General features: G+C 41.3%; 1 protein-coding gene across 6 annotated transcripts in view; it reads right to left on the bottom strand.

The window, feature by feature from the left end:
* The window catches only part of FOXP1 (forkhead box P1), a 343,548-nt gene that overhangs the window by 59,046 nt on the left and 256,810 nt on the right, over positions 1-27,692 (bottom strand). For 4 of the 6 annotated variants that reach the window (XM_026857383.1, XM_026857381.1, XM_026857382.1 and 1 more), the window contains 4 exons: positions 17,085-17,222; positions 15,888-15,977; positions 10,263-10,422; positions 3,872-4,076 (listed from right to left, as the gene is read on the bottom strand). In XM_026857383.1, the coding sequence (XP_026713184.1) occupies positions 3,872-4,076; positions 10,263-10,422; positions 15,888-15,977; positions 17,085-17,222 (593 nt within the window). The remainder of the gene's footprint in view (positions 1-3,871; positions 4,077-10,262; positions 10,423-15,887; positions 15,978-17,084; positions 17,223-27,692) is intronic. The other 2 variants (XM_026857386.1, XM_026857384.1) reach the window with 1 other exon arrangement.

Consider the following 27,692-nt stretch of genomic DNA (forward strand, 5'->3'; position numbering starts at 1 on the left):
AAAGCATGAAACACACAGTCAGTGCTGAATTCTAATGATGCTGAATGCCCATGATTGCATGGGGAAAGGATCTTAACAAGCCTTGATTTGAGCTTTGGCATCCGCCTCACAAATCACACGAAATGTTCTCTCTTTAATAGTGCTGAATATTGATAAATGTCTCTGCACGGCACAACAGGGAAGTTGGTCTCTATTGGCAATCTTTACCAAAGTGTGTTTTTTCCTTCTCTACACTCAAGGGTTTACCCTGAATGATTTAATTATAATTTTCCTTGTGTAAGACAAATTAAAGAGGAGAGTAGGAGTGTCATGCCAAAGCAGATTATTTATCTCCTTAACAGATTGCTGTGCACCAAACCCCAGAGCTGCTGCTGCTGCTACTTACAGAAACTGGGCAAAATGTGGGACAAAAGCATAGATGTAATATACATTTAAAGTCCAAATGAATGAAAGCATTAACCCATTATTTATAGCTGGCATTGTTTCATTCCTGTGAAAGCCATACACACAAAGCACCAAAGAAACCAAGAGCAGCTCCATGATGCTCCCTAGTCCCTGCACAGGAATGGAAGATGCCTCCTGCTTCTGAACCCATTTTTGCTTTTCAAACATCCTGGGGTGGCACCAGAGCTGCGTCCCTGCAGCCTGTGCAGGACTAAAACTCTGCTGTACACAACGTGAGGCTGGGCTTGCAGCACCGAGACGTGTGGGCATGCTGAGCAGCCAATGACTATTTCTCCTGCTATTTTAAACTCCTTGTTTATAACCAAAACGTGTTTTTAGCCAAGACGTATAGCAGAGCTGCCGCTCGCCCGATGACTTTTACACAGGTGCCTTTGCTGAGGCTGCGGTCAGCCGAGAGCCTCCTGACTCGCAGGTCTTGAGCAGCCTCGCAACCTCACCTGTGGGATCAGGAACCCAGTAAAACAGCCCGAACTATCCCTGTGACATGTACCAGAGATGACAGTGATGATAGTAACTCCCACATAACCAACTTGCCTCCTGCAGCCCACTCCTTCTCAAAAGCCCAAGAGGAAGCGGGGGGGAAACAGCTTTACAGCACACCCTAAAAGTTAATGTTACCTGTATATGATTATTTATTGCTGCTGGGCAGTTGTTATGATGTGGCTGTGCTTAACTGTTAGGACACTTACAGCTTTTACTATGTGCTTTTTATTGTTGTTTAAATCTAAATAAATAGCTCTTGGTTGTATCAGACCAAAGCTAACAGCCAGTTGCACTGGAGGTGCAGGAATGCCAGCTGGGGAGGGGGGGGGGGGAAAGCAACAACCCAGAAACCTGCCCTGGCCTGGACAAGCTTCGGACTTGTGCGGTGGAAGGTGGAAGGGCCGGTATCTCCTTTGTGAGCCCTTCCGACAGCCCCATCCAACGCAAGCTTGAGGTCAGGACCACCTTCACAGGTCCCCTTGTATTTGCAAGCTCAGCTGTTGTACTGAACCAGCTGGGTACAAGGACATACTTGGTTTTCACTAAGTCTAGCAAACTCATGCTCCCACCAGACCCACGATTTTTTCTAGTCTTAACTTTTGCAATCAAAAAATTACCAAAACCTTGCTCATGGCTGTGCGCTCTCTTTTCTAAGTACGCTAAAATTTCACCTTCTGTGAGCTTTCAAATATACATCTGACGGCAGAGCACAGCTCCTTTTTCCTCACTGCTCTCTCACTACCCCGAACTGCCTGCCTGTAGATAAATACCCTTTCAGAAAGGAAACCAGTGCAACACATCTCAACAAGAGGAGTTTCTGTGTCATATGAAATCCAGGCAGGCACCATGGTGCCTGATGAGACTGCAACAAAACCCTTAAGTGCATCAGTAGGCATTCTTCTGTGTGTAGTCTCCTGCTCTACTTATGGATAAAGATGTAATTCAATCACTGCAGCAAATGGATGGCGTAAACTCTCCATGTACCAAATAGAGGCAAGATAAAGCAAAGTCTGTAGCTCTCTTATTTGTATTCCTAAATATACCTATTTTTGTATTTCGTTATCAGAGAGAACTCAATGGATATGTAAGAAAAGTGTAATGTCAAGCTTTAACAATACAGCTATCAATTCAACCACTGAGGATTTTAAATCTTCTGAACTAAGACAACCCAAACAATACCATAGCATGATTATGCTTTCCTAATTAATTTGGAACTTTACTAATAAAAACATATGTATCGCCTTGTTTGTAGATCCCAATTGCCTCCAGGCCACAATTACAGGACTCAGACACATGGATTTCCAGTTCTGCTTGACAGTACACACAGAGAAAATTCTTACTTCAGAACAGATTCCTGTGTTTCCACTGCATTTCAAACAAAACAGCAACGGCATACCATTTCCTCAGATTGCCATTAGCAGACAGCACATGCCTCTATTCAGTGAAAGAAGATCGATTTCACTGCATGAGTTTTTATTTTATATACTATGTAAGAAAAACATAGATAAAAAATTTATTGAAAAGTCATAAGCCCATCTTGTTCAGCTCTACATGCAGCAAAAATGGAATTTAATTGTTTAATAAACATCAAATTGTTTTTAGTATCCCATGCAAGTCTTCATGAAAACCATGTCCTTGACACTTAGATGCATTATAAATGTGTATGCTGCTGTTCCCCCACATGTCCTTGCAATGGATATAAAGCTATGCCTTACACACACAGAGCAGTTCTTTCAACAGTAGTGTGCTCTCCTTTAAAATCTATCTATTCCCAATAGCACTATTTTCTTAATATTAGAAAGATATAAGAGGTATTTATATAGCTTCCCTATCAATCTACTTTCAGACCACCAGAAATATAAACTCTATGGCTTAAAAATTCCATTATCCTCTTTCTAATGAATGAAAGGAGGACGGAAAGACAGAGCCATCAGTTTCCATAAAATCCAGCTTTCACTAGTGTCTGCTGTAACATTTCTAGATGGGCAAAGGGACTCTCCTGAATGCAAAGAAGCACTGCCCTCCCTGCTGCACCCACGCTGCTCGCACACTCCCGGAGACCCTTCTCCTCCTCCGCCGCCGCTGCCGGCGGCAGTGATGCCGAGGCTGCAGCAGGCACTGGCACCCACGGCCTGAGCTCCTCTGGGACCGTCTGTCTCACCGTAAGCAAAAGTTATGTTGTTAGACATGCCTCAGTGAAATCTGGGGGTGTAAAGAAACAAACCTGCAATAAAGCATCCTTTGGAATAAAGCAGAGCCCGCGCCGAGAAGCCCGTCAACAGACAACCCCTGATTTAAGCCATTTCTTTTAACAATGCAAGCCTAGCAAGTATAAATTAACTCACACTTTTAAAAGCCAAACACCACCAGTTAGCTAATTTTATCAGCACTTAAAAAAAAAAATCCACTTTGTTTTAGAAAAACCTGGTGAACTCAAGCCTATTTTGTCTTGTGAAAGCAGGCAAATACAGGGTAGAAGCGAGGCAAACACGTTAGATGAGATGGGGCACTGAAATTTGGCAGAAAAACAAGTGGTAAAACAGCCTGTACTGACCAACAGATTTTCTTCCTCACCTCCAGGCTGCAAACGCAAAGCACATCAAAAGTTAACGCCACCCGTGATGCAAAACTCAAAAAAACCCCAGCTTACACTCTTCACACTTCTCCCAATATGCTTATCCAATGCACTTCTAATTAGCTAATTGTGCCCACATTGATCCAATTAACAAGCCATAAAGATCTGAACAAAAGGAGCATATTCTGCCCAATGGAGACTCTATTCAACCACGCCAAAACCAGACAGAGCAAGATGTGGAGGACAAAGCCGAGGCCAAGGCGGTTGGCCACTGCTCCCAACAACTTCACCACCATTTCGGCATGCTTTTCAGAAATCCTCACGGGTGGAAACCCCACCGGCACCTACCTCTCCCGTTTAGGAGTGTGGACTGATAGCTGTCCATTAGTTGAGGCGTGCGGGTTGATGATTAAGGAGGTCTTAGACGGTGCGGAGGAGGAGACGCAGGTGGTGGACAGGTCCAGGCTGCTGTGGTTGTTGCTGGCTGCCTCCTCCGCTGTGTGCGAGCTTGTCACTTCCTTCCAGAGCTGCTGCAGTTCTGTTGGAATCATGCCTGAAACAAACAAATTGGATAATTAAATCAATTAACAGCTAATTCGGCCGTCTTCAAACAGTAATTAAATCAAAGAGTCAGTAAACAAAGCCTAGTGTTAGTTTTGTGTGTGTGTGTTTTTGCGCATTTTTTTTTTTTTTTTAAAATAACTAAAAGCTAATACTGAACACTGCGTGACTCCGCTACATTTTCTAGTGTAACACCTGCAATACCTACATAATGCAAAATCCGGGGTGTGGACCAGGGGGATCCACACAACACAACACCTACCCATGTTAATTATTGTAATTTTTGGTAATTTTTAGACCAGAGGGCCCATTTCCAGACTCCCTACTCAGACAGAAATCCAGCCAAGCTCACAGCAAGGCTGACAGCAGAGGCCAAGGGCTACTCTGCAGTCAGCTACAGAAATTTCTTTCCTCTCCCCCCATCTCTCCCAATTTTCTTTTTTATACTTTTAAGCGAAGTGAATACTTTCTAAGCTGTTTTTAATAGAAAGGAAGGTCTTAAAAAAAAAAACAACTCAACTTTATTATTATGACAACATGAACCACAATATGACTAATTTTGTGTTTAAGTTTTAAATGATGACAAATAGCTTTGTTATTAAATACAGTTTTTATTAATCACTTTTAGACATAAATTATGAATTCATATTGTCTTCCTGAAATGCTTTTCAAATTTTAACAGTCAAATTGATTATACTATGATTATTTCATTAACACACCTATCTTTCTCATTAATTTTGGTTTCTCAAACTGCTCACTTAATTGATGGATGTGTCTACTGAAAAACTGTATAACTTTCTATACAAGTAACACTATTATTACTGTCATTTCTTAAATCAATGCTAATGAGCCATTCAAAAGTAAAACGAAAACATAAGCTTCAAGAAATAACAATAAAAAATATGTATTTTCATAATTGTGCCAAAATGGACACCAGAGTTAGGACATAGCATTCACTAAATAATGCAAGTGAAAACTTTGCAAACTCCAGTGGGCCAAAGCAAAGGCTGGAAGGGGAGCCGTGCGCACCAGCGTGACACAGGCTCACGCTGAGATCATGCTTATGATTGTGACATGATCAAACAAGTCAAGTTTCTCTCACTGAAGACTATTTCAGTGCTCTTTCAGAGAAGGCCATGGGAAAAAATTAGTAGTAGAGACGCATCACTTAAATATTCAAGGGAAAAAAAAAGCCAGTGTCTGTGTGTTTTTAAAGAGGTTTCTCATCACTCTGCTTCCAGACCATCATTTGGATGACTGTGCATTGTTTCACCATATTGTAGCACTGGAGCTATCCTAAGGAAACCTGCCATTTTCTGAGTGTGTAACAGCAGCTCACACAGGCATGTATCTCACCAAACCTAAGGTATTGAAATAAAAAAAATAAAAAAAAAAAAAAGGCAGTATGCATTATATTCATTTGAAACACATAATAAAAAATGCCAAGGTCTAAATTTAATTTATTTTTGTCATTTAGAATACAATGGATAGATAATCATCTCAACGTGATCAGCCAAACATCTTTACTTTGCTAAACTGTTAAAGATTTTAATTATGCTAGCTTTGGAGAGCACTGGTCTAATGAGGCGATAGACTCCAGAGAATCTAAGTGGTTAAGAACTGTGAAATGAGTCTGATAGGATTTTTTTATATTCACCGTGGATCGTTTGCATATCAAAGAGGAGTAAATTATTGCACGACAGACCAATAACCTTCCCCGCCTTTCCAAGAGTAGCATTAACAAAAACAGTTGGTCTCCAGTAACGGTTCACTACAAAAAAATGCTAAAATCCTTAAGTATCTGCAATTAATATATATTATGAAAGAGGCTTCAATTTATACATTAAGTGATCAGATATTCTTAGGACACATCCGTTTCTCTAAAACCACGTCATTTTCCTTTCATCAGACCCAAACGCCAATTACATTTTGATGGATTTTGTCCCAAATGAGCATTTAGTTATTAGACATATTCAATTATTACTTGTCCCCTGAAATTAAACCTCTGAGCAAATTAAACAAAGAAAAAGGTCAGTACACAAGCCTATGTCCTGTTTTGCTGCATCGGGGCTATTATTTTCAAACACCTTGCGAAGTGACAGTGTGGGATGTATTTTTAGCTAACACGCTTGACAGGACTGTCTGCGCACTAACAATTACCTGTGAGCACGGCTGACCCTTACACCACTGTTTACTCAATTGAAACAATAGTGAATAGACTTGTCTGTTGATGATAACATATTGATATGAGACCATATGAGTCGACACCTATTTTTATTTTCCAGAATAAGCAAATAGGGAAAAAATAGCTGGCCCCCTTTTTTATTTTTTCTCCCCCCACCACCCCCTTAGCTGGATTTCTGAAGGTTTTTAATTAGAGACAGGCTAGCACCCACTCTCCCCGTCCCCCTTTCTTCTCCCGGTCACTTCTGGATCTCCTAATGCTTTATCCTGAGGAAAAGCTTGCAAGGGTTACAGCCTTAAAATATACATACACATAATATTTACACCTCGCTGTAGACCCTCTAAAAGTCAAGGGGTTTGGTCTAACTTCCTATACAAGTGTAACTCAATAGGAGCACTAATGACAACTATACAGCATATTGAAAGAAAAATAACACAGCTATTGTGTGAGGAAAAAAATGCTGGAGATAATAAAGAGGATTTCAGGCTGGGTGACATTAATTTAAAGAGTTAACTGTGATGTCATACACGTTTGCACACAACCCATTGCTTAAAAATTACTACATCACTTGATTAATAAAATAAAATTTTTAAAAAGCCTCTCTCCTCCTTCCCCAAATTTAGATCTTTTAGAATAATTCTGGAGAGAATTCCTAACTAGTCTGTCACACTGGGCAGCTGAAAGGTATGCTCATTACTCATCCAACAAAATGGTTAAATAAAATAATAGAACAAATGGTAAAAGCAAGTCAAATAGATCCACGAACACTGGCAATAAATTATGTAATTTACCATTTAACAGTTTCATTTTAACAGCGAGAGCTAAATTTCAAGTCAGATTCCCAGAACTGCGCTGCAATTACTCGAGATCACTACTGCCGGTGCTGCAACTTCATACGTACCAGTAACGGGATTTAGACCTGAAACTGCCAAATCTATGGGAGCAATCGGGCACCCAGACGTCTCAGTCCTATTATTTTCACTCACTGGTGATCTGAAGCGTGATTTGCAGTTTCATTTGCAGATACTGAAGATCTAGCTCTCGCAGCTCAGAACACTGATGAAATGTGGTTTATTTTTAAATTGCTACTACGTACAGATGTAAAATCTAGATTATAGATGTGTCTAAATACAAAGCAGCAGAGATTACACAAATATAACATTAAAGGATGTGCTATTTTGTGTAAGACAATAGGCAAGCACTAAAAACTAAAATGAAACTAAAATGCAGTTTTAAACAATGTATTAGTTCTAAAACCATAAAAATATCACTTATGAAGTAGCATTCTCTCCTTTGAAACATTTATTACTATTTACAGATACTTAAGAATAAAAGCAAAATGCTTTTAACCGAATTCATAGATACATTTTACTAGAGGGATAATTTTATTTTTCTTTTACATGAGCATTTACAGTATTTGTCTCAGTCTTGCAAACTGTTCTGAAAACAAAAGGGCATGATATATGTAATTTTTTTTTTAAATAAGAAGTGTCCATTACCAATTATTTTAAACTATAGCCCTGGCTCTTCATTGCATTTTTCAGGACAACTAGTCCCCTTCATTATGAAAGAAAATGTAGGCACAGGTTTAAAAAATGTATGTTGTGGGGACAGTTGACAGATTACTGCTCACGGAACTCAATTTCCCAACCCCAGGTATCACCGGCTCAAAGACAGAGTTGCTCAACCTCTTTGTGTCCTTGTACCTCCATACCCAGGTGACCATGTTCAAGCAAGCAGAAAGTTGATTTAAACCTCATAATGACATCAGTTTTAAGCCATCGTCTCTCTGATAAAAAAAAATAAAATATCGTGCTGTATTGCAACCTGCCTGAATTCTCAAGTTACTCTTTCCTCCCGCCACTGAGCCCCCGGCTCCAGCCGCCCCCAACGCTCGCAGCTCATTTCCCTGCAAGAATCAGCCCTTTCTGCTTATGTTTATGTCGTCTCCAGCATGCAAGTCGGCACCCCTTAGGTTTTAAATACGCTTCTTTGCGAGGACTAATAGTTACACTACCCTGCTAACCATATCAATCAATGCCACGACTGCTGAATTACCTACTGGTGTCTCCGATGTGTTACCGCACAGATTACACTTCATGCATCACCACATTCATTTCTTTCACATTACACATGAGCGTGTCTTGTCACTGCCCAATTGCCCTCCTTTGGACAGCTTAACTGATGTACTATACAATGAACCTTACCGAGCAAACTTAATAGTATAGGAGCTGTGGGAAAAATTAGAAAGGTTGAGGCTTGAGTCCGGTGGGTGTGTGCGAACAGCCTGGGATGCTTCCAACAATAAATCTGAAGCATAATTAACGCACGTTACAGCATTTTGCAAGTATAAATGGCATTTTATCTACATGCCCTTTTTCCTGGACTCATTTCATGCCTTCTCCCTGTCACGCCACGCATCGATGGTGCCTGACCAACCCCAGGCCTGATCCTGCAGCTCCCAGCCAGGCACCACCTTCCCACACATCAGCCTAGTCTGTCCTGATTATCAAGACTAGACTAGTCCAGGTGTCCAGCTTTGGGATGCTGGAAAGCTAAACTGAGTCTTGCAGAGGGAGGTGTCAGGTCCCCAAAAGCTTAGCCTTTAAAGACAGGAGTTAAGTACTCAGATACCTTGGTGGGTCTGGCAAAAATAAGCCTAAATTAGCCACATCAGCCACACGGCAAAGCAGACTCCACTCCCCGTTTTGTCCCCATTTATTCATGTAATATTCACCAGTCACGTTGCTCTCCTTTGTGCAGCTATGTACACACAAAAAAGGAGAGTGAAGAACAGAAGCAATTGCGTCCTGTCCCCCTATTTCACAGAATCACAAAATTCATTTAACTGAACAGAGCTGAATGTAAATTCATTATATGGTTTAGCAACTAGTACCAGCCCTAAGGCTGCTTTGAGGAGCCCAAATCATTCAACCTGAGCTGACTCAAGTTGTTGAGGTTGATGTTTAAATTTATTATGGGGCAAGGGAAGGAAAAGGCATGATTATTCAGGAATACCAGCATCATGGTTGAAAGACCTGGTCTTCCCTGAGCCATGCCAACTTCGAACCGTCTGCCTTAATCACAGCAGCCAGAGCTCAGGCAAGTCTGATAAATGTCCCAAGGCTTGCAGACAAACCCAGGTTAAAAATAAAATAAAATAAAATAAATTCAAGCTGAAGAGGAAAAGAGAATAAAAATCCCAGGTTATAATCACTGTCAAAAGTACTGCGATTTAAGTATTGTTTCAATGTATCTATTTCTTAAAAAAATGAAAAACTTAAACAGGAATTTCAGCAAAGTAATAACTTCTTGCAAAGTGGACGACTGAATAAAGATGTAGGAGGATCTAATTGTCAATAACACCATTAAAATTAAATGGAGTTAATCCCAATTTGCCTCAGTATGTAGGGAGGAATGAAGCCATGATGCAGACAGGCAGTGAAATGAAGGCCGTGTAACAGGCACGGAGAGGAGACACTGCCACCTCTCCCTCTCAGCTGCAGCGAAGGGCAGGCGAATTTCTACAGTTTGGCAGCGTGCGGATCCCAGCTCCTCGGCGCCCGGCTCCTCGCCAGGCCGGAACCAGAAAGGGCCCATATATCACATTGAGAAAAGGAAAAGCTGCTCTCACACTACTCTTAGCCATGAACCCAGCACCAAGAATCGATAAAGACGCCTCCCGTGGAGGATTTCAAGCCCAGATTAGTACAACCAGCAGCTCCGACTCTGCCAGACCGGTTATAGCTGTGCAAATTGAATCGGAACTCCAAACTGCCTGCCTCCCGCTAGCCAGAGCAGTCCAGGATTTCAGCACTGTCCTTCCCAAAAAATAGCTTTATAATGCCCACCTTGCCTGTCAGGATTTCTCTGTGCTTATTATTTTACGAGCCTATGAGATATCTCTCCCTCTCTCTCACCAAGTGACAATTTTCGGTGCATGTGTGCTATCATTTTGCAAGACAGACGGCAGCTCCCAAACCCCTCACCTACCTTGTGCAAGGGGTTGCAAAGGCAGAGTAGGCTGGCCAGGCTGGATCGTTAGCAGCCCCTGACGCTGCAAAGACAGGAGGTGCTGCTGTTGCAACTGCTGCATCTGTAAGAGTTGCTGCTGAAAGGCCAACTGCTGCGTAGCCACCTGCTGTTGCTGGGGCTGGAAAAGAAAAAAAAAAAAAATTAAAAATGCACATTTGTCAATACAGAGCAGAACATTAAGAGATTTACAGGGCTTCTTGTCTCAACACACTTCAACTTCTGATCGCAGACACCCAGTATGGAGGCAAGCTAGCGAGCCCACCACTCCAATCAAAGCCCTCAAGGCACGTTCAGGTGCTAGAGCTAACCACAGAGCCACAGCCACTTCCACCTCCAGTGGTTACTTCCATCCTACTTAAATCCCTCTTGCCAACCCAATTAAAAATGTATGCAGTGTTTCTTGGTCACCCTGGTCCATGTGGTCATGTTTTACCCCAGAAGTGGCTGCATTTCAGCGGTGGGTAAAGGGAACGCTGCTGGCAGCTGTTGAAGTCCTGGGTAATTCTTTGAGGCAAAGAACATGTATAACGTGAGAATCACACCACACGATCACATCACACTTAGATGTAATGAAAAACAATCCTGCACTGTGCTCTGTTTGCTCATGCAAGGGTTGTCTCAACGATTAAGGCAATATGACTGGCTTAATTTATGGTATTTTATACTTAGTCTCTCTTATTCATCCATCAAGCCCCACAATACTTTCTGTTATGTTGGGAATTATTCTGTGCTGTATTTAAGGCTGCTACTTCTGCACTTTGAAAATTCTAATTATTCTCACTAGAAAGAAGATGGAGTTGCTTTACTCCACAGGGATATGAACCTTGAACCTTCGAGGTGTAAAAGAACATGTTGCTTTTCTCACTACTGTACCCAGAGAAGCTTTTAACTACTCTGTTTATCACTTCTGACATAAATAAATGAGAAAAAATCAGACCTTTGAAGAAGAAAAACTTCATCTAATATTGTTAATTAGCCATGACAAACGATGAAATAACATTGTAAATCTTTCATAGAAACAGCCACTAGATTTTAATTACACACATTCATAATTTAGCAAACAACATCTTACTTGAATGTGAGTGTTTAATATGTACAGTACTCCAGGCTTCAGAGTCCTTAATTTTGTTCAGTTAAGGAAGCCTCTAGGTTTTTTTTTGCTTCCATGCTCGTCTTGTATTTTATTTGCTTTGTTCTTTAAAATCCATGAAAGGCTTTGCATTTTGATAAATATCTTTTTATTTATTGTACAATGACAGGAGGAAAACTTTTGTTGTGTAAAACATCAATACATCATGCCAGTGTTTAGCAGTTCCTTGTGCTAGCCAAAAAAAATTAATGTAGATTTCCTTAGTAATTATCTGAGTGATAGAAAGATAATACAGTGCAGTAGTACAATAAATAGAAGGAAATTATCTAATATCCCTAATCTGCTAGGAATCATATCAAGGTGGAGGTCTTATACACATTATGGCTAACAATTATGGAAAGAAAATTAACTCTTGCAAAACTGCATACTTTCACAAACAAACCCCAGCCAAATCCCAAGCTTTTTGTTGCCCTTCCTTGACACCAAGCCAGAGGATCACTGGCCCCATTCCCTACTGCTGTCAAGCAGGGCAAAAAGTCTGCCAGAGCTGCAAGGGCAGGACCGACAGACACCAGCCAGGGGTTTGGCCCCCAGCTTCTTGTACCACCATGCCCCATCAACCTTAATACTACAACCAACTGCATACCCGTGACTGTACTGACAGTCAGACGGTCAATTTATCTTATTTATAAAGTCAATTTATGTTATTTCCAAAGAGAATCTAGGACTTCAACATCACAGTTAAACAAATAGGTGTTCAGGCATTCTGAATCTCTGAGAGTTTTCATGTCTTTCCAACAGCTTGCTCGGGCAGATCCAGTTGTTGCAACTATTTGCAACAGCACCAGATGAACGCAATCCCCAGCAACGGTTACATTAAGAGTTAATGTAATGTTTACCTGCATAAATATTCATTTTCTAAATATATACATACTTAATATAGATCTATACATAAAAAAATAAATGGCATTACATAAAAATCTAGTTACTGTAAGCCGTGTTTTACCTACTTGCCACCTGAGTGTGAAGTTGGTAGGGTTTTTTTTTCTTTAAAAAAGCCCCTTTATATAAATTGACTGATGCCCATTTGGTTGTCTTCTCAGCTATCCTAAGAAAAGCTCTTGAACACTCTCTACTTTGAAAAGCCAGGATATAAAAGTATACAAGGCCCATTGTCCAAGAAAGAATTTAAAAGCAAGACACGTTGCCAAACTGCGCTCCCCACCCAGTTACCAAACACAGGATACAAGGCAGTTTGTTTACTTCTCACAATTGAATGCATACAAAAAAGGTCTCAGTGCAGTCCTGTTGTCAGGTCAGTAGTCAGTGTTAAAATGCTGAAATATCCTGATAAAACTTGCATTTTTGATCCCCTCCCTAAAGCTTCTGTCAAAGGTCTGTTTTCCTTTCTTAGGTTACTCCCTACTGCCTAACATAAACTGTCACAACTGCCAGAGGACAAACGGCCCTGTTTGGAAAACAACCCACTTCATCCAGCGCCGCAGCACCAAGCGGGGTCGTTCTGTGGCTCTAAAGCCCCCCTTCCTCAGGGAGACCCCACTTTGCCAGGGGAGAGGCAGTCCCGCGGGCGCAGGGCCGAGATCTCGCCCCGGCACCTCTTGCTCTCGCTATGGGGCACTGTGCAGCGGTGCTCACCCTCTGCTACGCCGAGTAAAAACCACCAGAAACCTTACTGGGGCCCGTCTGTTATCCTGCTTGGGGGTCAGATCCCTTTCACCAGCGGGGCTTGGGAGATTTGTTGTGTTTTTCTTCCTTCACAACAGTACAATAGGACAAGGCACTAATAAAATGACTTGGGGATGCACTACATGAATACACTTGTTCCATCTGTCAAGGTACAAACTCAGCCCTCGTTAGCAGAGCAGCCGCTGGTCCCCACCATGGCACGGCTCACCATGTGACCTGACCATCGGTTTTTAGTACGGGGGGGAATTTAAAAAAAAAAATAAAAGAAAAAGGAAAAAAAAAAGAGATCACTGCTTGCATACGAATTTAGCAAGAATAAACCTCCTTAAGGCAGGGAAAACGAGGCTGAACAAACCCGCAGGATGAAATTCATCACTGAAACGGGCCTCTACTAAAACCATCAGCAAAAATACCACCCATCCCAAAAACCCTAGAAAATGCTGAAGAGACTTGGGCCCCTTGTTCTCTTAACAGCTATCATGTTAAAATGCTCTTCTTGAAATGGGAAGAAGTCCTTTCTTATTGTTGCTTTCGATACTGTAATATCAGAAGTGTGACCACAGTAAATCAGTGTGTTAGATATTGAAATGCCATCACATTGTCTAACTTCCCTTCTCGTCTTTTTTAACACAAAGTATTTTTTTCTTTAAGCTCCAAGCCCTCATCTTTGTGTCTGAGATGCTCTCCTGTCTGACAACAGCAATTTAGAAGAGTTAACTTTTATCGTTCATTCTGCTGTGTAACTTTCCCCTTCAAATTTCTTTATCTGCCCTCTGAGCTCATATGAACTTTCATGTTCTCCCAGCATGCAGGCTTGCATTCAAAACTATGTCTAATAGACCAAATAAGAGGTTAATAAGAAGTGGCAACAGAAAGAAAAAATACAATCCCTGGTAACTGATAAGAATGACAGTGGCAGCCCTTTATTGTTTGTCTTCAAATATAGAGTTAAAGATCTTTAAAAAACTAAATTTTGACGCCTTTGAAAAGAAAGAAGCACAAAATAACAACAGGGGGTTATTGCCTGCCAGCCACAGGGGAGAAGCTCCATAATTCTTATTCTCCCTTTTGAAGGCTGTTAGAAATCTGATTCAAAAAAGCAACAGCAGAAGGAGAAAGCCTCTTGAGGCTATCGCCATTTCCTGTGATCATGCATAATGCGTTTCAAAAGTGGGTTTTTACCAATTCTGTTGATCAATTGCACCTCCTTCATATTCCCTCTTTTTTCTGCTGTGTTTACATCTGATGTGACTCAATGACAAGCGCTGTCTGAGACTGTGAAACAGACCTGTCATGTTGATTTATGGGCGCATCAAACCACGACTTGTCCAAACTGAAGCTCGCAGTTCATTAATTAGAGAGTTGTGACTTTGAAGTCAGCTTTCAGACTGTGGTTTTTAACATTTGGCTTAATTTATATGCTCTTGAATGTGGATCTCTAAGGAAAAAACTGAAATTCCCTTCTTGTCTTTGAACTTCTTTTGACCGCACAATAATCATTTCTTTGTCCAGAGTGATGCCTGCATCCCAGAGTCATTAACGCGCATTGAACTGCCACTGATGAGTAAGCCCTACTGAATTAGAAAAACAGCCAGCAAAACAAAGCTGAGAGCATTCTGCACAGTGATATCTCACAATTACATGCCTTCCCTCCCTGTGCCATTTCCATTTTAATTACTGTTAGTCCTTTAGATTTACATTTTAGACACTTTTTAATCTGTTCCCTTTTTATTATAGTGGCGCCCGTAAGCGCGCTATGGTTAAGGTTGTGTCAGCGTTTCCATTATAAACCCCCCTGTTTTCAGGGGTTTATAACTCAGCTGGAAAAATTCACTCTGGGTTGAAACTTGGCACAGGTGGCACGATTTGCCGAAATTTGAAGGGGGGGCAGAAATCGGTGCGTGCTTCGAGCAGCACCACTTGTAAAGTGACACACAAGTGCTGCCGCTATGGCAGGACATCACGCAGCGTCTCGTGCCAAGAGGCAGCTTTCTAGGATCTTCCCAAGCCAGCACCGATGTCAGATTAAACAGGAAAGTCTCAAACTCCTTGTGACTAGAGAGGTGAACTCAATGCCTTAAAAAGAAATTTAATTGCAGCAAAATTAAATTTAAGCACACCAAAATCAACAAAGTTTAGGACTTAACAGATATTTTGAAAGGAAATTGTATTTCAAGGAGAGGCAGAAACAACACTGGCCTGTCCCCTTCCTGCCATGGACCACGGTGGCATCAGAGCGAGGTCTCCTGCCACCACGCCACGAATGGGCAGCGTTCCCCCGGTACCTCTGCCTCTCAGACCTTGCTTCTTAGTGTCACCACTGATGCTGCTCCAGCGTGGTCCCTCCTGCTAAGCCTGTGCTGCAAGGAACAGGCAACCAGAACCTCTTCGGTTGGGAACTGCAAGCCCAAACTCAACGTCTCTTGGCATTCTGCCCTGTTTAGCGAGGACAGCTCCATATCCGGGCCCGCTGCCTTGGCCCCTTCCCCTTTGCAACATAACTAACTTCCAAAAGCACTCTCCCAAGATACAAGTCTAGATTCTTGCTCCAGTACTCATACAGAACATCAAGGCATGGTCCCCTGCTATAAAATATGTGGCAGCAAGCAAATGGAAAGCACAGGAAAATACAGGCGAAAACAGGACAATAACTCTAAATCTGAAAGCTGAGACCCGATAGAGTCAGTTCAGTTGTGCAATCATTTATAAGATGAATGACAGTTTAATAGCCACTAGACAGTCCCCGGGGATCTGTGGTTTGAAAGTAAAATGGGTATTGTCTGTACCTCTTTAGGCTGTTTTCCAGCATGTTGTTGCTGTAAAAGTTGAAGCTGCAACTGTTCCTGTTGTTTCTTATAAAACTCTTGAAGCTGCTGCTACAAAGAAAAGGAAAGATGGTAAGTAACAAAAGTGGAGAGCCAATTCAGTGTCCCTTTTGGTGTAACACACAAACTGTGATTTGAAAAATAGCATCCTTTTATCTGTAATGGTCTGACCTTTAGTTTGAAACTCAACAATAAATTCAGTGCACACTGACTATTCTTGGCATTATCGTTTGAAAAGTAATCTCCAAAATGAACTGATGAAAAACATACCATTTTCTACACAAACTAATTAAAATAAGGCAAGGAATGACCTTTGATTGTAACAACAAAGCCAAAATGCCCTTGCTGAGAGAGCCTGGCGAATCTCTGTTGTGAAACACACATGCTTTCTAAATGATAGGGTTTGACTGTATTAAGTGTTGTTCAATACATGCATAGACATCCTGGGAAATACTCTCCTCCTCCCCGCTCCCCAGATGTGCTCCGCACAGGCAGCACTCCGGCACGGGCAGGAGGGAGCATGGCAGCCAGGAGGGAGCACGCAAGGCCAGGCTGGGGTGGATGCTGACACCCAGCTGGGATTCGCGAGCCCCTGCTGTGCTGTACCCTACTATAACGGAGCCACGGGGCTTGTCGGTGGCCAACTTTCAGTTGAAAAAAGGCCCATGGGCTGTGAGAAACACTGACACACCACACGGCGTACGTTGGCTGAAATCAAACTGATTAAGGCTTACAAACCTCTTCACTTTTATTGTCACCATTTCCATGGTCCTTTATGGTTCCAGATGGACATAACGAGGTCTAAAATGGGAATTATCACCCTACTACCTTGTTTATCCCAATTAGTCAGGGCACACCATGCTTTCTGGGGGATGCAGGCAAAGGCAACAGGGACATCTGCCGAAGGCCTGACACTTAAATATGCATCTGTATTATTTAGCTGATCTTGGAAACACTCCTAACACTGCTCCCTGGATTTGTTTCCAGTAGCTATTTCTAGAATTAAAAACAAAAGAGCAGTCAGTTCATCTCAGAACACGGCTGCTCCGAGGTTTGGACCTGAGATGGGGGCAAGTTCTTTCCCCAGGAACATTTCAGGAGGTGAAGCCCTCTGCTATCTATAGGGGCTACCCGAGCAGCTGTTAAGGAAACAATTACCTGTTGAAGCATGAGTGCCTGCTGCTGTTGGAGCAGGACTTGGAGTTGCTGGGGAGTTAGCACTTGTTGCTGGAGGATCTGCTGCATTTGCTGGGGAGTGATCACTTGAGGTGTCATCATAGCCACCGACACTGGAACCTGAAGCGCGGAGGAGAGCAAAGAGGGGGTCAGAGCGCATCGTCGCGGCCCCAACGTGCTGCCCACCAGCCCCACACCAGGGGAGCCCAACACCTGGCATCGAGGGTGCTGAAGGCTGGAGAGAACTACAGCCCACCGCAGCAGGCACAGAGGTACCGACCACGTTTTCCCGGCAACTAAATTCCCCTTTTGCAAAACATCACTGCAATGGGAATTCTTAAAAGCAAGAAATATGGTAAACCCTGCTAAGATTTATTTATTTTTAGCAGAAGCCGTCAGCTGGGCCCTTTCCCTCCCAGAAAGCCCTTGCCTTCCCTACAGAAATCCAACAGCCAAGTATCCCACGCTGATGGGATCTAGACCCTATTACGACAGGTTTTTAAGAAAATTGAAGGAAGGCTCAGTGATGTGAATAACAGCACTAGACTCCTATGCAATTTTAACAGAAAGGCCCTACCATGATGTCTTTACCATTCCATATTCACCAAGCATACAGATGTCTTCAATTCTTTCATATTATGTGAGATACCATTAAAAGCCGCTTTCCATGACATTTCAGTGACAAACAGCTACAGTGATGAACTTGATAGCATTTCATATTTGCAACTGTTAACACGTTTCTGCACGGGCATCTTTGCAAGGAACCTGTACACTGTATCTGAAAGGATGATGTCTTGTTCAGATAAAACACTGACATTAAAATGACAGGCTGTCTTGGCCAAGGTTACACAAATTGTATTCAAGCGGATACCTAATGACAATGCTATGAATTCCGCAAGCTTTCTAGAATGTAATTTAGCTATTCAAAATAATCACTGCACTTGTGTTTAATTTGCAGACTACATGAGAACCATTTTGTCAGTCCTGGTAATGCAAGAAGACTATTTCCCTAGAAACCCACCCCTCCACCCTCCACCCCAAAAAAGGAAAAGGAGGGGAAAAAAAAACAATAGAGGAAAAGACAAAACCCTTATGAGTTTTAACAGTAATATTTAAGCACCTTACTTTTCTATAGTTTCAAATCAAATACGTGACAGCACAAAACTAAAAGCAGTAAAGGATATACTTTGCTAAAAAGGATCTCCTGTCATCTCATGTATTACAATAAAAGGTAATAATATGTTTAGCACTTTTTCTGTGCACCACTTTTTAAAAAATCAGCAGACAATAGCTGATCAGAAGATAAAGGAGTTAAAAAAAAAAAATCTTCCAGTGGAGTAGTAAGCAAGAGAGAAATGCAGTATTAATTTTATGTAACATAATGTCTTAATATGCAGTTTATCTTGACTTTTTCACATGATTTGTCCTGTCATTTGCATAGCAAGCTCTCATTCCTAATTTCACAGTCATTATGCACTGATGTCCTGATTTCTCAGCATCACTAATTTTGATGAACTAAAAATGGTTCCTGAAGGTCAGACGCATGTACACGGCACATCTCCCCCTGTTGTTGTGTACATGTTGTGTGCCAGGGCCAGACACTGCCCTGAAAACATTTGTCTGAGCGAAGTCTAGCAAAGGCTCACACGCCTCCGACATCCCATTAATGCAAACACGGCGAGGTCCTCTGTGCATTCCCCGTGGCACAGCGCGTTCCCACATACCTAATGTGGTCCAGGCTGGTGTGAACGCAGGCAAATGGGGATTTAATTACGGGTCAAACACCAGTCCCACCAAAGCCAGCGGCCGCTCTCCGGTGTCTACGGAAAAGCCAGCGGCCAGCCGCTGCGCCGTGCCACTGCCTCGACATGCAAGGCCAGCTCTGAGGACACGGAGTCATCAGGATGGGTAATCCCATGAATTCAGAATATCTTAATTCATAGTCTTTTAAAAACTTTTCTGGGAGTAGAAAATTATTTAATTAAATATTGCCGTCACTATCTTCGCCCCGAAGCATGACTCACCTTCATTATTCCCATCCCCAGAGAAGTTTACTTTACCCTCGGGTTTGTACTACCTTTCATTGAAGTTGGACTGAGCAAACAGAAGAGGAAGCATGTTTAAGTATGTTTTCTGTGCCCTTCTTGGAAGATAGACAACACAAATACTCTTCAGTCAGATTTATGACGACAAGCAGGGATACAGACAGGAATAGGGTGGGGTGCTGTAAACCCTACACATTGGTGATTAATATGAAGGGCCGCATTCTGCCGTCAGCTATGCAGAGACAACTCCCATTCACTTCCATGGCTTTTTTGCATGTTTATCTTGGGATAAATCTAAGGATTTGGCCCTACCTTTGAAATCTGGCCACGTACCTTCCGGTGAAGGATCTCCTAGCTGCACACTCTTTGCTAGAACAGAAGCACTTAACCAGCAAGATTTAAAAAAAAAAAAATAAAAAAATTCATACATATATATATAAAATATATATATATGGCACACCTAGCAGTACAAGTTTGCATTGATCCATTCAACTTCATTTTATCATCTGAAAACCCGTTTTCACACCACATCTGCGTCTCTGAAGAAGGTCCTGCCTTCCATTTATAAACATGACTAACAGCCACATTTAGCCAAAGTTTGTGCTTCTGCTTATCACAAAAGCAACTTACGGAAACCTTTTACAAATTCAAATAAACCAGAAACCACCATGTTAAAAAAGACACGTGTGTCCCAGAGAAGTGTGGGCACGTGTACAGTTTGAGGACTTTAAATAGTTAAGAATGATGGCCTATATATCCACTCTCTTAACTCCCAACGTCCAACTTTTTCATGTAGCTAGTCCCTGGTAATACTAGGAATCAAAGGGCATGCAGCACCAGCAATAGGCTATTATAGCCCACACTTTATTACCCATTACTACCGAGGTCATTAGCGGTAAGAGTGATTGTACCGGTCTTAACCTATTGATCATTGTAACTACTATCATTTAATCCCGTGTTGAATGTCTGGAAAGCTGCTAAAGGCACACAAGAGAGAGTGCTTTAGCGATGAGAAATATAGCCAAAGCTTGGAAATTACACTTTGATTCATAAAATCTAGCCAGTGGTTTAAATCAATAGTATTTAAAACAGTCATGTAAGTTCTTAACTACAGCTCTCTAATATTTATGGGTCCCTTTTTGAGTGTATTCAGTCAAAACTAAACTTTATTTTAGATACTGTGCAATATACTTTACATTACGTTAGATAAAAAATATTTATTTCTGATATTTTGTCCGATAGTAAATGAAACCTAAACTGAGGGCTATAAATTAATTTTAGATTTCTATCTCTCAGATGTCAACTTAAATGTGTTGCCAAAAAAAATTACAAACCAACTTTAAAAATGGCTTAACTGTTTAAGTACATGAAAATGAGCGTGTTTTATGAGTTAACAATGAATCACAGAAGGCAGTTTATGAAGAACTAAAATAATTCTGTCTTACTGCCTTCAGGGAGTTGAAGTTCAAATTAAACTACTGGCAGATATATTTAAAGAATGCTAAATTAGCATGCAGAGCTTTTTTTTTTTTTTTAGTTGTTTATTTCTGTTTTCCACATGAAACACGATTGTTGTTATTGATATGATTAATGAACTACTTCTGGTATTGTTGACTGATAACAATAGGGTGTGGTAGATACCCAGCTGCATGTAAACCTGGCAGCAAAGGTAAAAATACAGCTGCAATTTGGCTTTCGGAGCTGTACTAGTATAGACCTGCTGACATGCTAATACCATCAACGGCAAAAAATGTCATTAATACTCACAACTGTTTTCAGACACTATTTCTCCCAGGGTTTTGCCTGCTCTTCCTCCACAACCCCAAAGCCCTCCTGTCCCCCGCAGTCCCCTCCACTACCCCCAATTTCAAGCTCTGCAAACATACTGTATTTTGGTGAGACCGACCAAGGAAAACTTTCGCAAACTTGGGCCAAGTTCACCTTTAACTTCACAACGGAGTTACAGAAGGGATGCATTTGTCACTCCTCCGTACAACCCAGACAAGGGTCACGGGGATGAAAATGATTTAGTCCTATTTAATCATCTCCATTCCCCCATTTTCAGTGATATTAATATAATTAAATACTAGCTAAATAATTTCAAGTAGTTTAATCTTGTATGAAGTGAAAAAAAAAAATTGCCATTTTCACACAACGTGCCTTCGGTGTTGGATACAGTTGTGGTCCTGTTAACTGTTAGCAGGCATGCATGGAAGATGAGGAGGATTTCCTTAATTCATAAAGAATAACTCTGCCAGAAAATCCTTTTCTCCTGCGATGTATGTTCAAACTTGATTTCAGTAGGACCTCATACCAGGCACCCTGGATTTCCAAACAGCAATTCTTCAGTTAAAGATTTTGTGATAAAAGTTAAACTGAGCAAAGCATAGCTGAACACAGAATGTGTAAGTCGCTGAGGAACAGTTAAAAATACTGGGCTACAAATAAAAATAGATACAGCGAGGCAAAAACCAAACAATTAACCTGAGCTGTCTTATTAGAAAGCCATTACGTGCAATACATTTGAAATGTAAAAAAATCTCAGCCGAAACAATGCAAAACAGCTTTGCTCATGCCACAGGAGAAGATAAACCACTGATACGCTGGCAAGCAGAGAAGCACGATGCCACAAGCCAGAGCAGAGCCCAGCAAAATAAGAAGTGCTGAAGGCAGGACCTGCTTCCATCCCGAGACTAAAACGTTTCCGACATCATATTTCATCCTCCAAAATAACAACAAAAAAATGCCGCTGTTAGAATTATTCACGCAGAAACTGCAATGCTGTTTCATTATGCAAAATGGAATCTCACTTTTAGACTAAGTTATTTTGCCATAATACAGTACCACACATTAAGACAGGTAATGTTTATTATATTAATGTAAAATCAGCTAAGTAGTCTGTCATTAGCATAACTGTTCTCTCCGTAACAATGCTACTCCCTATTAAAAAGGAGGGGGGGGGAGGAACCCTCTTCAAAATTAAATTAGCATTTTTTATTGTAATTTTGTTTATTATATTTTATCAGGAGGGAAGATCTCTCTTTGACCCACCGAAGGCAGTACGATGGGCTATGCTGACATTCCCCGGCATGTCAGGATGTCTGCTGTCTTCAGTGTTCTCTTCTAGCTAAGGAAAAACGGGAATATTTTCGTATTTGTTTACAGAATGAAATATCTGATCTTATCTACCACTTCTCATGCATACCAGGTTTCTCACTAAGTGCCAGGATAATTGTTTCTGCTATAATAAATACCCATTTAATTTGCATAAAAATATAAAGTTTACATAAATTAAATCCTTTTTACATCTAACGTTTGTCAAATAGAGACCAAACAGGAACACACACAACCAAATACTCATTTAATAAGCTGAGTGAGATTTCAACCTTGAGATTATCATAATCATTTTTCACATTTTAAAAAGTTATCATTTTTGTTTCCCGCTCCAGCATGAAAGGAAAAATTACAACCTGCTTTACATGGTTCTTAACAGTGGTGATATTTTATAATGATTAAGTTAAAAAAAAAACCCAAAAGTATTTTTTTCCAGAGTTTAGGAAAGGAAATGTTAGATCAACATATTCTGCCAAAAAAGCCTCAAATAAACCAAAAGCAATCCTGCTTAGAAACATCCAAAATACCCCTAAAGCCCTTGAAAACCCCTTGAAACCCTCTCTCCCAAACACTCTTAATATACTGAGAACGATCATCATGTCAGACTCCTTGTATTTGTGTATTAATTCATACATACATTAAGGAGAGCTTAATTAAATAATAAAAGACCGTGATTGAACCGGCAACATTTAATATGTCTAGAATTTCATGTGAGCAAAAAAGGAAGTGTTATACAGAGGGGAGTTTTTTTGGTTTGTTGTTTTTTTGGGTTTTTTTTTCCCTATGGCAGATTTTTAAGGAGAATTACAACTCCCGACAGAAATTTCTAGGGAAGGATGAGCCCTCTCTCCACTCCCTATTTTCTCCTTCTAGAGTCGAACCCGTAGCTGCCTGCTCTTCAAACCTGGGGCATTTGTGAAGAAATATATTGTCCTGGCCAGCTCAAAAAAATGAGTGAGCTCTTGAAAAATATTCACCTGGTTAAATCACACTGTTTATTTCCCAGACAAAACAGAGCTCTGCTTAAACACTCAGTTGGGCTTTGCCACTCTGGTTGCAAGTGTAGCCTTTATAACAGTTGTGAACTTTATTTGCTTAAAATGTGCAGTTTTTCACACCTATGGCAGACACCTACAGCTGAACATCACAGCTAAGCACAACGGTGCAAATTAGATTCTAATGAGAAAACATCAGTTGCTTCTTTGACAATCTTGCCATTCACTGATTTACTTCTAATGAAGACACACTCCAACCAGCGAGCTCGCCGTGTTAAAGGTCAAAGCATGTTCAAAAAAATGCCTCACAAAATCAAGGCAAATGGGAAACCCGTAAAGAAACCTTCTCATAAAGTGGCGTGGCAATTAGAGTAATTGTGCAAAAAGCCGTCTTCGGTAAAAAGTAGAAGAAATTAAGCTGCCACTACAGTAACAGGTTAGATGAAAATCAAAATTTAATGTATTCTCCCTTGTGTCATCTTGTTTTGTCAAGACATCAAATAGAATTGGAAAGTACAAAATAACAAGCCCTTGAGAAATCACAGAAGCCGACCTTTTTGATGTTGTTGGTTTACCTTGTTCTCAGTTATTTGAACAATGATGTTTCAGATTTAAGGGCAAGATAAAGCTTAAAAATTAAAACCCGTTGTCAGTTTGGGAAGGAGGGGGTGTTGTCCCTCTCAAATAACAGAGCATCTTACCTAATCAATGAAGGCAAATCCGTCCGAAACTAGTGCACAGAACAATTAGCAATTCCACTTATTTGTTCAATATTCAGTCTGGGTTTTCTAACATTCATTCAACTTGAGTACAAAGTACAGATCCTCCTGCTAGCAGAGGAAACTGTGCTGGAAAGGTTAAAAAGAAAGAAAGAAAAAAAAAAAAAAAAAGCAGCCTGGGGAAGAGATATTTCCCAGTGATGCTTCTCTCCCCAGTCTCTACACGGCCACTTTAGATCTGCATGATGTATTTTTTTCCCCTTTCCTTGTAACTGGAAAGCGAAGCTGAGCAAGTAAGCACCTTATAAAAACAAAACAGTACAGGACATTTTAACTGAACTACAGCAAAGTAGTTTCCAGTAATGCAGTTCTGCTTTCAATAAAACAAACAAACTGCTTAAAACCAGCCAAGCCTTTCACCAAACAATAACAAATTTAGCTTATGGTGTCAGGACTTTCCCACAATCTAGTTTTGCAGGTGTTGATAAAACTACCCTTGCTACCGCTTTTCCCTAGCAAAAAGGGGAGAAAACAACATCAATAAGTTATCTTGCTACCGGGAAACATTTTCATAAAGTAGATCCAAGTGCTGTGTCCTTCCAGCTTAGGTTTGTCTACAGCAGCTCTAAAATGACTCAGAAATATAAAGCAAGAAAGCACGAGAGCTTTGTAACTGCTTAAACTTTTGAATGCAAAAATTCTTCTCCCCTTACCTTTCTTTCAGCTGCCCAGGGCATGAAATCACAAATACAGAAACCAAAGCATCTTAGACCGAAATAGCCACTTGCTTAGCTTCAGTATTTTAAGAACAACATGATTCTCAAGAAACATCCAGTGCTCGAGCACTGCCAGGTTAAAATGCTGCGTAAGAAATCGCTCTGACTGCCCTACATCACTTTCAATGCCTAAAAATCCCCTTTAACCTTCTCCACACAACTGTTGCAACCCTTTTCTTCTTTGCACACAACTAAAATCAACTCAACTTGCGCAGACGTCAAAGCCCACCGTCCATTAGTGCAATAATCCATCTGTGACCCATTATAACCCAGGGGCGATACGTTAGGACTCCTCAGTGGTGTCTGATAACTGTTTATGCCCCAGCGTAAATTTCAGCATGGGGCTAAGAGTTACACTTTTAAAATGTATAAAGGGCTCATCCAGCTGTAGAAGAATGAGAGGCACCCACACCTTCCTGTGAGAAGCGAGATCCCCAGAAAGCCAGTGCTGGGATTTCATTTCTTCCCTGTCAATCCCATTATATTTATGATTTCTCCTTATTTCAGCTGAGTGACTGGTCAGAGCATGTCTCAGAGCTTTGTTTTTTTGGGGTTTTTTTGTTTGGTTTTTTTTCCAAAAAACCCCAAAATAACGCTGCTTAAAAAAGGAAAAGCACAATGGTACAGCACAGTAAAGTGTATGTTAAACAAGACCAAAAAAACACAACCAACTGTAGCAAACAAAAAAAAATTTCAAAGCAGCCCTTCCTATCATAAGCTTTCTGATGATTTATGGTTTACCAACTCAGCAAGGTTACGCAACACTGCATGCCTTTAGATGCATTATTTGAGTCAGTTGAGATTTAATTAAGATCACAGCCTCCAAAATCCCTGTCAAATGAAAATTCAGAGAAGACAATACACTATATATCCTCATGCAGATAGTCTCCATTCCATGCTCTGGAATAACATAAGTTAATCCTCGTTTCTATGGTGGCAGACAAAAGTTCACTAATTTTGTTTTCTTTTGACACTTGTGTTGTTTTCTGTTTTATGTCATGAGATCATTCCCTTTTGAGAAGGGGAGGGGAGCTGATATAGGGGGAGAGGAGGGAGAGCAATATGTCTGAATATGGCAGCAGATGTATTTTGACATTCTCACAGCTCTGCCGTGATGTCATCAAGTTTTCATATAATTAACCCCTGCCAGTGAGAGCATCATTTCATGACATCTGTCCATTGGGAAGAGGAGGAAGGAGTCAGGGACAAAACACACAAAGTGCCTCAATCTTGCTCTCATGCTAAAACCAGAATCAAGCAGAATTAAATTAAGGCTACAAAATAGCATTCACAACTTCGATATCAGCGACTGGCTCTCCCCAGTTCATTACCTGCCCCAGCTGCCTCCTCACCTCGGCGGTGCTCCGACACCACACGCCCCGCTCCTCGCTAACGCCTTCTCCTCCTGATGGTCCTGGGGTAGGGGAACCCCTTCGCCCTACAGTCCAATCCCTCTATATGCTAAACGTGAGCACGTCAAATAAAATAGTATTTCTTACAGGGAAATTGCTAGAACTTTACCTCATTCCAGCGTATTTCTATTTGCATTATCTTGATATCTGCTTCCTTATCTCATGGTTTAGAACTGACAGGTGCTAGCGGTCTTTTGTTTGACAGGCCACTACACAAATAACTGTCTTGCCTGAAAGGGCTAATGCACTACTAATGAACAATAAATCAACTTTGATTATAAAGTGTCAGACCAATCAGTTTGCAGTTCGGCTCTATCACAGTCTAGGCCAAGGCAGCTACTCTGTTTAGGCAGGATTTGGGTTTCATCTCTGCAGCCTTATCAATGAAATTTTTTGGAAGTAGTCACAGGAGATCACTGAAAGCCCTCTGACAGCAGATTTTCCGCCGGCTGTGAGAAGAGTGCCTGCTTTTAGAGACTTCCTAGGCTGCTACTGCAATAAATACACAATCAACAAAAGCCATTTCTTAGGCAGACAGAAGCACGCTCTAATGACATATTCACATATAAACACGTATTTCAGTTGTGACTTTTAAGAGAGCTAGAAGCAAACAGAATTGCTTTTTAACTTGATGTAGAGATGTGTGAGGTGCCTGAAAGCTCTGCACAATAAACAGACTTACGAGGGGCCTGATCCGGCACAATCTAATTTAGCAGGCAGAGTGCTTACTGCTTCGGGGGGGGGCAGAGGGAGAGACCCCGCTCCTGTTACTGCTACCGCACACGCACGAGTCGTTCCAGGATCGGGCCCGGGAGCATCAGGCATGAAAATGAGCTTTGCTCCATATGAAAAAGATTTTAACATTTCAGTTTATTTATGAAAAGGCAAACTAGCCTGTGGAAGTCACTTTTTATTAGAAATAAACTTTAGTGATTTATTGTAGTTAGCAATTCAACACTCACTGCAAGAATAAATCCAACCATTTCGTTTTCATAAACAGATCTTAGTCACCCCGAATGATTCACATTTCCTGCCACCAAACTTGTTTTTATTTAAAAATATGAAATGGTAGCGCTTCAAACGCCGGCACATGCACCGAGACGACTTGTGTCGCGTTATGGGGTGGCTTTTCCCTACCCCCAGTACAAGGGCAAGTCGGAACCCTCAGTGTTTTGTACAAGTAGCTGGCTTTGAAGGAGTTAATTACAAAGAGGAAGAGTGTATATGCACTTTGCTCTAAACTTACCACCCACTTCCTAAGGGTTCCCTCCTCCCCACCACCACCACCCCCCCCTCCAAAACCCCTCTCATTCGCACTGAAACGCTGCCTGGCGGGGCTGACACTTCCCTCGGCTGCACGTAGATCCCGTTACGTTGATTTCACTGGGCTTCGCAACGCTACTCGGTGTCAAAAACAAAGCTCCCTCCCCTCATTTCCCCCTCGGTAAATGGACCGGCGAATCCATCCCCGCAATCCCGGCTCCTGACATTTAAACCTGACCAAAAAAAGTATTTTACCCGGCTCCGGG

The sequence above is a fragment of the Athene cunicularia genome (genome assembly GCF_003259725.1).
Source record: "Athene cunicularia isolate RWA chromosome 12 unlocalized genomic scaffold, athCun1 chr12_part1, whole genome shotgun sequence".
NCBI classification, from domain to species: domain Eukaryota; kingdom Metazoa; phylum Chordata; class Aves; order Strigiformes; family Strigidae; genus Athene; species Athene cunicularia.